The sequence below is a fragment of the Macrotis lagotis genome, chromosome 8, assembly GCF_037893015.1.
Source record: "Macrotis lagotis isolate mMagLag1 chromosome 8, bilby.v1.9.chrom.fasta, whole genome shotgun sequence".
Taxonomy (NCBI): Eukaryota; Metazoa; Chordata; class Mammalia; order Peramelemorphia; family Peramelidae; genus Macrotis; species Macrotis lagotis.
Window position 1 is genome coordinate 24,858,107 of NC_133665.1, and position 12,795 is coordinate 24,870,901.

The window sequence follows — 12,795 nt, forward strand, 5'->3', positions numbered from 1 at the left end:
AAGGAATTTTTAGATGAATACAAGGCAAGAATGAATATGCAACTTGACTTGGAAATTACAAAAAATGAGCAATACTAGTGGTTCTCCTCAAAGACAAGTAAACATGTTCCCAACCCTTTCCCCAACCAATATAGACAAATTATCAGGATAGAAAATGAAAGTCCTTCTGGTCCTACATACCTTAATGACAAGGTAGATATCTGAAGATGGATAGGTGACAGAGAACAATGCAGCTCTGGCTTGACTAGAGGAGTCAACAAATGGTGTGTGAGCCCGTAAAAATCCTTTGAATTGGTCAGAATTCAGGTCACAGTGGAAATTTTCTGAAATCTATGTTAACAGCAACAAAAGAAAGGTACACCAGATTATTTTTTATTATTTCATGAAATCAATGAGTCACAAACTCTTTAGAACATACAAGACAAGTAGAAACCACAAGAAGAGCCCAGGATTTGTTTTATGAGGAGTGACTCCTGAGAAAATCTGACACATGTTTTGCATCACACCCCAGAAACACTGGAGAGTCATGTGCAACTTGAAACTCTAGTTTAAAACAAGATGTGATTTAATATCTGGGAGCAAATTATTGCTTCTGAAAGTTCATGTGCCAAAACTTCCATAGTCTTATCAAGTATGTTTATCCATCTTCAATGAAATAAAAAGCACAATTCCTTAAACTGAAGGATTCTCATGGACAAGAAAAGGCAGAAAACACACTGGTGTTAAATATGTGGGCATTATTTGTGTACAACCTTATTATTCCTCTCTATTCATGGAGAAATCTTTGGTCAAGAAGTTCTTTTAATTTATTTATTTTTAATTAATTAATTAATTTTTCTTTTATTCTCCAAGAAGTTCTTTTGATGGAACTTTGGACATAGTGTTCCATTTACCTTGTGGCCAACCTAGTCCTTTACTGAGTTAAGATGTCTGTCACCACATGGTAAGTCCATCCCACAACATGACAAGAAGAACAGCTTCCAAATGGAGATAAAAATTACTTCCACATTCTTGGTGGTCACAAAGGAATTCAAACAGCTTTTGTCTATTTGCAGAGCCCTAAGGCTAGCAGGCATGTCCTTATAATGTAAAGCAAAGAGAAATTGAAGAGAGTTTCCAATTTGCCCCTTTGGGGAACTACTAGGGGTGTTAGGGTGACTTGTCAACTGAACCTGCAAGGGGTTTTAATGAACAGAAGAGGATTATTGGAAACCATGCTCAAAGACTAAATGAAAGCTATATTTGCTACATAGATGAAGAGCATTGTGCCCTTCATTCATTTTGCTCTTTCATCCTTTCATTCTTACCTTTTTCCGTTCTTTCACATCATAGAGGGCAATGCTGGCAAATAAGGGTTCTACTTCTATCTCAAACCTATTAGAAAAAGACAGGGAGGTTCAAATGTTAGTCTCTTAGGCAATCAAAACACATAAAGAGGTTGGAAATATACAAAGGTAGCTTTAACATCATAAATAGGAACCCTACAATAGATTTTTAAAGGAAGATTGGGGCATATTTGTAACTTCTTAAAGTCATGAGTGTTATAAAACTTTTTAAGAGATAATTTGCTGGGGTGGCTAGGTAGCACAGTGGATAGAGCACCAGCCCTGGAGTCAGGAGTACCTGAGTTCAAATCCAGCCTCAGACAATAATTACCTGTGTGGCCTTGGGCAAGCCACTTAACCCCATTTGCCTTACAAAAAAAAAAAGATAATTTGCTGATGCCTTTTGCTTATTACTCTACAGTCATTCAATAAGAAAAGCAATGATGCAAAACCAATTGACATCATGATTGAAACTGATAGTGTATGTAATGTTCTGTACCTAAGGTCCCTCACTTCTTTACTGAAAAGTTAGTGGGAGGTGCTTCAGCTTTTTGTGGGGTGGCCATGTTTCAACAGAGAAATGAATGGAAAAAAATGCTGATGTATCACTTTTCAGTACAATCTTATTTTAAAAATTATCAAGCACTCTACTAGGCATGAGAGGAAACACAGGAACCATAATCCCTGCACTTATGGAACCCACCAAATACTACACTATAAAGACAGTAGAGATGGTGAGAGCCACTACAATGCAACTACTCCAGTACATTTTATAGATGAGGAAACTGAGGCAAACAGGGTTACATGACCAGGGTCCTACAGCTAGCAGGTGTCTAAGGCCAAATTTGAATTTAGTTCCTCCTGTCTTGAGATCCAGTGCTCTATCCATTGAGCCATCTTGTTGCCTCCTAGGATTAATAATAATAGATAACATTTATATAAGTGCTTGGCCAGGTGTTGTAAGCTATCTAAGCACTTAGCAATTATCTCATTTGGTCTTCGTGACAACTTAAGGAGGCAGGTGCTTTTATTATTCCATTTTATAAATGAGAAAATTGAAGCAGACAGTGCTGAAATGACTTGCTCAAGATCACACTGCTAATAAATGTTTGAGGCTAGATTTAAACTCAGGTCTCATCACCTAGCTTGTCAGAATCATAGTACTGCCATTTTATTACTTGTGTGAAATTAGGTAAGTCACAACCTCTCTGGACCTCATTTTCTTCATCCATAAAATGTGGATTAAATTATCTCTAAAATCTCCTCTAGCTTTAAATCTATGATTTTGCAATCTATAAATGAGGTGGGCATGCATTAATTAAATGTCAGTAACTTGCCTTTAACTGGGATGGAACTCTATAGCAATCCATTTCATGGAGTCGAATTAAAGGGAAAGAAAGGAAAATTTCAGAAAGCAGATGTTGTTAATGCATGGAGAAGCTTTGTGGTTACTGTGTGGGTATCATGGCCAGCTGCCTCCACTCTGTTCTGGGGGCTCTTGAAAGATCTGTCATTGACATCAGAGGTCCAAAAAAAGATCTATTCTCAGGAATTACACACAGGTAATTATGTTCTTGGGACAGAAAGTTGAGTGCATGGATGTCTTTCTTTAGTTCCAAGTTCCATCTGCAAATGGAATTGCTAACCTGGGCTAGGGTTTAAGCATTACACATGCATAATATATATATATATATATATATATATATATACATATATATATATATATACAAATGGTTGTTTATGTATATAACAATATGAAAGAAGTCTCAATTTGTGATGTTGAAATATTCGACTACAACTGAAAAGCTCATTCATTTGAGGGGAGGGATAGTACAGTAAATAAGGGGAGATCCCTTAAGGCTGATCTTAGAGTGGCCCTCTGAAATGTTGGGCCAGCTCTCTGAAGAGATTCATTTCTTCATCTATTTTTTTTTATAAATGTCAGCTATCATAAAACCAGATTGTAAGGCTCCTCACTGCTAGGGGATATATGTGAGGATTCATATATATATATATATATATATTATGCCTAAATCTTGCAATTTTATAAGTAGGTTCAGTGTACTCTCTGTGGAACTGGGGTATTTGTATATGGGGGGTGGGATGGGGCGAAGGTACTTAGGGGCTTCACAATAATAATGCCTTATCTTTGCAGAGTGCTTGATAGTTCACAAAATATATTTACATACATTATCTCATTTGGTCTTCACTATAGCCCTGTAATATAGGCAGTACAGGAAAATGATCTGAAATCGGTTAAATGACTTATCACACAATTGGTTAAGAGCTGGGCTATGAACTGAAATGACAATCTGATTTAAAGCACTCTTTTCATGCCATATATATATATATGTCTATGTTTATAGACATATATAATTACATACATGTACATATATACCACAATATACACATGTATCTATACATCACACACACACACATCTCAATTATTCTACAGAAATCTCCAAGAGTCTGTGGTTGTGTTTTGTCAAAGTATAAAAATGGCTATGTCCTGACAGTATGGAAACTAATGTCAGAGTTGTCCTGCTTTCACTACATATTTTATATAGCCATTATGTTATGTCAACAAAACAAACCAAACTCCAAAACTTGAAGGTCATAGCACCTGTTGAAAATTTGATTATAAATCTGTAAATGAAACCAGATGTTTTAGGCCCTATGGTTTAGCAAATAAAAGACCTGGGATTGTATCCTTGTTCAGCTGCTTACTAATTGTACAAAATTGGATAAATCATTTAATCCTTTACAATCTCAGTTTCTTCTACTATAAAATGATGATCATAATGTCTAAAATATTTACCCCCCGTTAAAAGGATTAGATAACACACTTTTTGTAAAATATTTTGCCAGTCTTAAGATTCTTTTAAATGTCAGGTAGGGTGTGTGTGTGTTTGTTTTCGTGGATAAATTTGAGACCTGAGATTTCACTGTTATAAGAAACTCCCCATATTGAAATTGAACCCAAAGATGCAGTTTGAGAACATATTTGTAGCTTATAGCCTTAGAAAATTGCCTAGAGTATTGAGAGGTTAAGTGATTTTTCCAGTCAAACAAATGAACTGTATCAGGGATAAAGTTTAGATCTGGGTCTTCCTGATTCCAAAGAGAGTCCTCCATTCAGTGCATCCCATTACATCTCACTGGTAATTATCATAAAAATCATGATAATAACTAATATCTATATAGCATTTTAAGGTTTGTAAAACTCTTGATACATGTCTCATTTGATCCTCACAACTCAGTGAAGTAGGTGCTATTATTATCTTCATTTTTCATTGTTTAGGAAATTGGTTATGTCCAACTCTTCTTAGCTTCATTGGGGATTTTCTTGGGAAAGAAACTGGAGTGGTTTCTCATTTCCCTCTCCCACTAATTTTACAGATGAAAAAACTGAGGCAAACAGAGCTCAGTGACTTTCCTAGGGTCACAAAGGTAATCCTGAGGCTGCATTTGAATTTAGGTACTCCTCACTTCAGGTCACACACTCTTAAAATGGACAAAGAGGTTAAGTGACTTTTCCAGGGTTACACAGCCAGTAAGTATTTGAGGAAAGATTCAAATTCAGATCTTCCTGACTACAAATTCAATGCTCTACTCACTAGACCAGCATTTCCAACCAAAGGAGAATTTTGACCTACAATAAATATGGATTTAATGATTAAAAATAACAGCAAAACATAGTCATTAATTCTTAAGATCAATACATTCTTTAAAGCTGGAAAGTTGTTCTACTTTTTCCAGATAAGGTATCTGAGATTCAGCTATCAAGGACAGTATGAACTACCAGTTCAAGGCTCTTCCACTTAGTATTTGTGTGACCAAGGGCCAAGTCTCTTAACATCTAAGGCCTCTGATTTCTCATCTGTATTAATAACCCTAATCCTGCCTACACCAGAAAGCTGTTATGGACTGGAGGATGTAGATCAGATACATCTAGGGAATAATTTTCAAAAACTGCATAACATTCTAAGGATAGAAAGTATTATTTCCTGCTTCCCCTCATTCCAGGAAACAACTTTTCTTAATCATCTTGATCATAAATCTGTAAATGAAGCCTCTACATCATCAAAAAGACTAATTTAATCTATGATAAAGAGCAAGGATTACTATTTAATGGTTAATAAACTTCATTTGTGTGACCAGGACAAGGGCCCCTCCTCCCCCCACTTACTTCAGAGTCTGTAGCTTGACCAAAATCCTGTTGCCCAGGTGTTCCTTCGGACATTCTGGCAGTGGTCGTATTTCCACAGCATCCTCCTATTATGAACCACAGAGCAATGAAACCATTAGCAAAATCATGCTATCTCCCTTGCCACCAAATGGAGCACCCTGGAGGTGACTATCAAGCATCATTGGAATTAATTACCCATGGAGTCAGAATAGAATTCCTTATTTAACAAGAAAAATGAGTGCAACTTTCCCCTTATAGAACAAAATCAGCAAATCATTTCTCATTTCAGCAATCTAAACTTTAAAGAAAGAGACAGAAGGAGGAAGGAAGGAAATGAGAACACAGGAGATATCTTAGTAACATCCCCACCAGATGGCATTGCAAAATCTCATACCCATTGTTTGCTTGTTTGGGCTATAATGGCATATTCAGTCTGTTTCTCTCATTGATTGCTTCAATGATAAACGTGCTGAGTACTGAGATGGCAGGACTGCACAGGCATAGTGTGTTTAAGGTCTCACAATCTTATCCCTGAAACTGAGGATGCTTTTGAGGTTGTATTTGGGGGATATAAAAGTAGTCTATTAAAATGGACAAAGAGAATTGAAAGTACAGTCTATAAAGAAATGAACACATTGGGGCGGCTAGGTGGCGTAGTGGATAAAGCACTGGCCCTGGAGTCAGGAATACCTGGGTTCAATTCTGGTCTCACACACTTAATAATTACCTAGCTGTGTGGCCTTGGGCAAGCCACTTAACCCCGTTTGCCTTGCAAAAATCTAAAAAAAAAAAAAAGAAATGAACACAGATTTTTCTCATATTCTGTGAAAATTAAATAATTAACTGGCATACTCTCCTTCCTCAGCTCTGTCTAAAAAATCCCCAGTTTCCTTCAAGGCTTAGGTTAGGTACCAATTCTCCAGTTATTAGTGATTCCTCCCACCTTGAAATTTATGTATACTGATTTGAATATCCTTTGCATTTACTTGTCTCTATGTATACTATATTCCCCCAGTGGAATGCATGTTACTTGAGGTCAGGACTGTTTTGTTTTTATTTCTAACACATAGTAGGACCTGTCCACAGTAGATACTGAATTGGAGATTACAGCATTTAATTTGACATTTGTGGGTTGCCTACTTAATATGCTATATCATCACATACAATAATATTCAAATTAGGTCCACAGAGAAATATCAAGGACTGAAGCTCCAGACCAGAGGTGAAAACAATGCTTTGTAGATAATAAACAATTATTATTATTATTATTATTATTATTATTATTATTATTATTATTATTATTGTTATTTTAGGTTTTTGCAAGGCAAATGGGGTTAAGTGGTTTGCCCAAGGCCACAGCTAGGTAATTATTAAGTGTCTGAGGCCAGATTTGAACTTAGGTTACTCCTGACTCCAGGGCCAGTGCTCTATCTACTATGCTACCTAGCTGTCCCTATTATTGAACTGAATTGCGGAAAAACCATTCTAAATGTGGGAGATGAGATGTATACAAGCTTTGAGGCAGTCTGGCATAATGGATAGTGTTAAAATCAGAGCTTCAGTTTCTTTATCAAGAAAATGGGATTATAATGCCTATGGTACCAACTCACAGAGTTATTATGAAGCTCAAGTGATATATAGAAAGGACTGCATTAATGCTAAAGCACTACAATACAAATCTGTAAATGTGTTTACACAAATGTGAAAATATTAACACAATGAGAAAGAACAGGATTAGGCCACAGTATTAGCCTATCTGCCTAGAACATGCATTTCTGAGAAGTACTTGAAAAGGATGAAAAAGTTGGTTGAAGACAGATTGTTAAGAGAAGTTTGAATGCCAGGTAAAGATTTTATGTTTTATTTGTTAAATATGTGGAGTTCCTGTAGTTTGTGATTGTAGATTTGTGTGGGGTCTTTTTAGCAAGGAAATGACATAGGAAAGCAACTGAGGTAAAATGAACCAAGTCTTCGACAGAGTCAGGACTCTGGAATTTTAGTCTCAGCTCTGTCACTAAACTTGTTACCTTGGGTGAGTAACCACCTCTTTGGATTGTAGTTTCCTCATTTTAAAATAAGAAAGTGGAATTAACTGCTCTCTAAGTTAACTCCTAAACCTTTAAGTTGCTTGAAAATTTTGAGTTTCAACTTTGAGAGTCATTAGGGATGTATTGGAGAGAGGAGGGGGCACTTTAAAAAGATTTTTTACAAAAGTCTAAGAATGAGATAATGAGTACAAGATCAGAGGATTGCTATTAGAGTAGAAAAAGGGGGTGGTGGAGAGATGTAGGAATGTAAGTGACAGTAGGTAGATAGAATCAACAGAAATTTATTTGATTGAATTAATGAAGAAGGAAGAATAAAAGACAATGGATTCTGAGTTTTCTTGGAAACTTCATTAAAAAAACCTATAATGCTTGTTTTTTTGTTAAGCTGTGCTAGTTTTTGCACCTAAATCCAAATTAATATTGTGTTACTATATAGTCAATTCTTAATTATTCAGGGACTGATAATCCAGTTTATTTAAGCATTACCTTGTTAAGACCTTTTGTTACCTGGTCTTTCCCTCTCTTCCACAGTTCACTGCCTCTGACACTTTCCCCATAGTGGGCAGAGGGAAGGGCGAAAGTGAAGGCTAGACCTCTTGATGGATTTGTTAATTGGCAGCCACTTAGCTTGCTGCTTAGCCAACTATAAGAGGGTTTCAATTTAGCTGGACTTTGTTATCCTGACCAGAATGGACTTCTTACATGGACTTTTTCCACAGACAAAAAAAAAGTTAAGTGCTCCATAGGTTCTAGGAGGGGACAATCCACCCACCTCATCCACAGAGGGGTACAAGGCAAAGAGCTCGGCCTGGCGATTCGTCCTTCGAGCTTCTTCGTTCTGTTTTTCGAAGTCCTCTGCACTGACTTGTTGCAGGAGACCGTCCAGTCGCTGGTCAGGCTGTAGACTCCGAAGGTCAAAGTCACAGGAAGTGAGGGTACTTTTTCCAGATACATCACAAAGCACCTTTAAAGTTTGAGGGCCTGCCTGTAAAAGAAAAAAAAAAACATAATTGCCAGTGGAAAGAGGTAGCTGGAGGTAAAGGGGCTCATCCCATGCATACCTCCAGTAGACCATGTGGACTTTCAAGTCCTGGGTTCAAATTCTGCCTCTAACAATTACTATCTGAGTGACTAAGCAAATGAAGGTCACTTAGGCCTCAATTTCCTCATTTATAAAATAACAGTAAAAGACAAGATGTCCTTTCAGATCCCTTCTACCTCTAGATCTCAGGGCTCTAAAAGTTCTTTTCCAGTTCTAAATCTATGATTCTGCATCTCACCTCAAAACTGCCTAATTTGGGATCAAGACATCTTGGTGATAGAGAAATCTGGGCCAGGATTTTCCTGACAAACTGGTTGATCTGTTCTCTCTGAAAGCTGCATTGGTTAAAACAGTATTCAATAACTCTTGAAAAGTTGGCTAGAACCAGACTGGTCAGACAACCTTGAATGCCAGGATAAGCATTTCATATTTTACTTGGTAAGCAGCATGGAGCCCCAAGATTTTTTTGAGCAAGGAAGGAAATGACACAGGGGAAGCATCTGTGGTCAAATGAACAGAGCATTAGACAAGGCAGTCCAGGAATATGGACTGGCATTATTTTTCCAGGTTTGCTCATCTCATCATTTCAGTTTCTTCCTAAAAGGAAATCACTGGTGACTCACAAGACTAGGATAGCTCTATATTGGTTGGGATTTGAAGGAAAAACAATATTCTCAAGGAGTTTATAGACCCATATAACTGATTCCTTTTTCAATTAACATGGTGAACATGAAATATCATATCAGGTTCACAGCCATGGAATTGACTTCAACTCCCCACTCTTCCCATATCTAATTTCTTATCCAATTTTACTGGATATGTGTCTAGAACTTCTTTCATCTCTGTTCCCTTCTCTTCCTGACACATGCTCATGGTTCTATTCCAGACCCTCATCATTTTTTACCAGGACAATTTTTTTGCAATAGTTTCCCAAATGTTCACTTGCTTCTAGTCTCTCCCCTCTCCAATCCATCCACTGCCCAGCTGTCAAACTGATATTCCTAAAACATGGGTCTGACCATATTATTTGCCCACTCAAGAAGCTCCAAGGATTCTTGTGTTACCTTTAGGTCCATGGTTCTTAAGGTGTGATCTGTGGACAATTCTCCCTCCCACCTCCACTATCCCAACTCTACTTTGTATTTATTTTATTTTGCATATATTTTGTTTTCCCCAAAAGATGATGAATTTGAGGGAAAGGACCACTTGCTTTTTATCTCTGCATGCTTAATACCTCCCTCTTAATAAATGCTTATTGAATAATGAAGTCTATGCTGTACCACATTTGTCTTTCATGCTCAAACTCAGTCCTTAATGTTTAGAATTTAGAACCTTAAACTAAATATTCAAAGCTAAAAGTCAAAAGGGAGCAATCTCCAAATATACTTTTTCTGCAATGAATAGACAAGTATCAGGAAAAGAAAGTAAAAACAGCCCCAAATACTTGCTATACAGCCAGTTTTACTTTTCACTGCAATGTATTCTTGGAAATCATGTCATAAAACAGAACATTAACAATCAGCTATGTTTCCCAAAGGAGCAATGTTATCTTTCAAATTTGATTTAGTAGTACGTAAATCATATAAGTGACCAACAATGTCATAAAAGCAAAGATACAATTTTTATGACTTCAAATTTAAAAAAATTATATTCCAAATACTCTCGATATGGTCATAAAACCTTATGTACATGATTATACAATGGGTCCCACTGTGAATCCTTGTCCCAAATTGTAGAGTTTGATTCTAAACCAAGCCCAGTCCAAGACTTCCTGGACTATTTCTCCACTATCCTCCTCTCTCCCAGCTTCCACAAGAACATCAGCATCTTAAGGACAGGGACTTTCTTTTTCCTTGTATTTGTACTTCCAGCCTTCAGTATAGTGCTGGTCCCTGTGAAATGTTTTCTTTATCTATCTGCTTAGAATTGAATAGTACTAGAAATTTTCTTGTGAGTGTGGAGAAAAGGTGAAGTTAGACCAGCAATTATTAGTAATGGACAGGGGAGACTTCACCAGGAACTCTGGGGCTTGAGTCTCTATGTTTCAGTCCACAAATTTAAGAGTGAGACTGAGCAGACCCTTATTCAACTGAGTTGAGAGCTGACACTGTGACATCCAAATCAAGGTTGGGATAAAGTTGGGACCAGGAGAAAATGCTAACTTCTCCCTAAAATTAGAAATCTAGGGGAGAATACAGGTAGAAAGCTATACTGGTTGCCAAACTGCATGGTTGATAAGCCAGACTGAGGTCTGAGAAGACAACAAAGTTGGGGTTAGGATAAGATCTGTACCCAGAACTGTGAACCAACCCAGGTAAATGAATTGTGCCAACAGAGGATTTATATAGACTGCCTTCAAATGTGCAGTTCATGATTTTATGTGAAACCCTTAGGGTTTTGGGGTCATTGCTATCTCATTTGCCACTGGGGAGTCAGGTCCATAAAGAAGTGCTGGCCTGAGCCTCAGATGTATTTTGTACTATTGGCATACTTTTTAATGTATTATATGATATATATTTCATAAACTATAAAATCTACATATTGTATATAAAATAAATTTTTTTTATAAATTTGATCTAAAATCAATATACTATAATAATAAAAACTAAGCATAACAATAATTTTGTTTGCTTTTTGGGTATTAAGAAAGGCCTGGACAACAACATAGATGGCTTCTCTAAAAGGAAGTCCAGGGAAGTTTGAGCAGATATCTTCTATTTCCCCTCAATAAATTTTCTCAGATCAATCAAAGCAGAGAAATTCAAAATAATTCAATTGACCTTAGAACTTCCAGTGTCAAGAGTAAAAGGGTAATATGCGAAGGAGTGAAAGTCAGAGTCTGCCAGCACAGGATTATTCATTATAGGGAATTTGCTGTAAATCATTATTATTTGGTGCCCTTTAACAAGACATGGAAATAACTTTGTTATACAGATTACAACAATGGATGTAACATATAATGACTTTTATCCCAGTCAAATAAAATATAGATAGCATACCCCAGATAGAACATCATAGTAACCATCTTGGATGTTGCAAAATACCTGAGAACTTGACTCATTACAATCCAAAGTTTCTGATTCAAAAGTTTGTTTCTGAAGTGTCTTGTGGAAATCCTTTCTGGATCCAGTCTTTTTAAATCCACAAGTATCTGAACTTCCTTGGTTCCTGAGAGAGACAAAGGACGATATAGAGAGATGGATGAATAAATAACATCATTTTAAAAACTCTAAAAATGACAGCCTAAGTTTAGAATATTTGGTTGAAAAAGATCTGGAAAAGAAGTCTACTGTAATTCATCAGAAGTAATTATGTCCTAGACCCAGTACAAGGCTCTGTTGTAATTAGGAACACATTTGCCTCCTGGCTGGCTTATTATTAAAACCAGGAGTTGACTGGGAAAAAGCTGCTTCAGAGGTACTGTGATCTCAGCTATGGAGCATTTGACTCTTAAGTTGTAGTACAACAATGACCCTTGTACAAGTGACCAGAGTATATCAAACAATGTGCAAAAACTGTAAATAAGGACTTTTAGAAGATAAAAATAGAGAGAAACATTTTATCTTTACAAGAACACACTGCAATCAAAAGAGAAAAAAAGAAGGGAGTTGTGGTTAAAAAACAGGAATGAATGGTTTAATGACCTTCATTAATTTCCTACATCTACATTCCACTAAATGTAGTAATGTTCTATTTTAAAAGATATTTAACCAAAAAGTTCAAAATAAAAATATCTCTCACTGTATCTGGGGAGAGAAAAATTTATAAATTAAGTTGTGAAAAATTAAGTACAACAAAGATAAGCTCATGTGGAAGTTGAAGGAGCCAGTGGTTCTTGCTATGAGACTGCAAAGGTTATTCAGAAACTGTTTTGATGAGTAGCCTAAAGATGAACTGGGCAGCTGGATGGCCCAGTAGATTGAGAACTGGGCCTGGAGTCAGGAAGACCTGAGCTCAAATTTGACCTCAGACACATACCAGGTGTGTGACTCTGGGCAAGTCACTTAACCCTGTTTGCCTCAATGTCCTTATCAGTAAAATGGGCTGGAGAAGGTAGTGACAAACTACTCCAGTATCTTTGTCAAGAATACCTCAAATAGGATCACCAAGAGTTAGACATAACTGAACAACTAAAATGTGCTTATCTACTCCTTCATGACTGGCATTATAATTAAAAAATCACTGAAACAG

General features: G+C 36.7%; 1 protein-coding gene across 5 annotated transcripts in view; it reads right to left on the bottom strand.

Annotated features, from left to right (window-relative positions):
• Positions 1–12,795, bottom strand: part of DOCK8 (dedicator of cytokinesis 8) — a 306,811-nt gene that overhangs the window by 163,874 nt on the left and 130,142 nt on the right. For all 5 annotated transcript variants that reach the window (XM_074196530.1, XM_074196529.1, XM_074196534.1 and 2 more), the window contains 5 exons: positions 11,649–11,772; positions 8,335–8,547; positions 5,515–5,600; positions 1,308–1,374; positions 181–330 (listed from right to left, as the gene is read on the bottom strand). In XM_074196530.1, the coding sequence (XP_074052631.1) occupies positions 181–330; positions 1,308–1,374; positions 5,515–5,600; positions 8,335–8,547; positions 11,649–11,772 (640 nt within the window). The remainder of the gene's footprint in view (positions 1–180; positions 331–1,307; positions 1,375–5,514; positions 5,601–8,334; positions 8,548–11,648; positions 11,773–12,795) is intronic.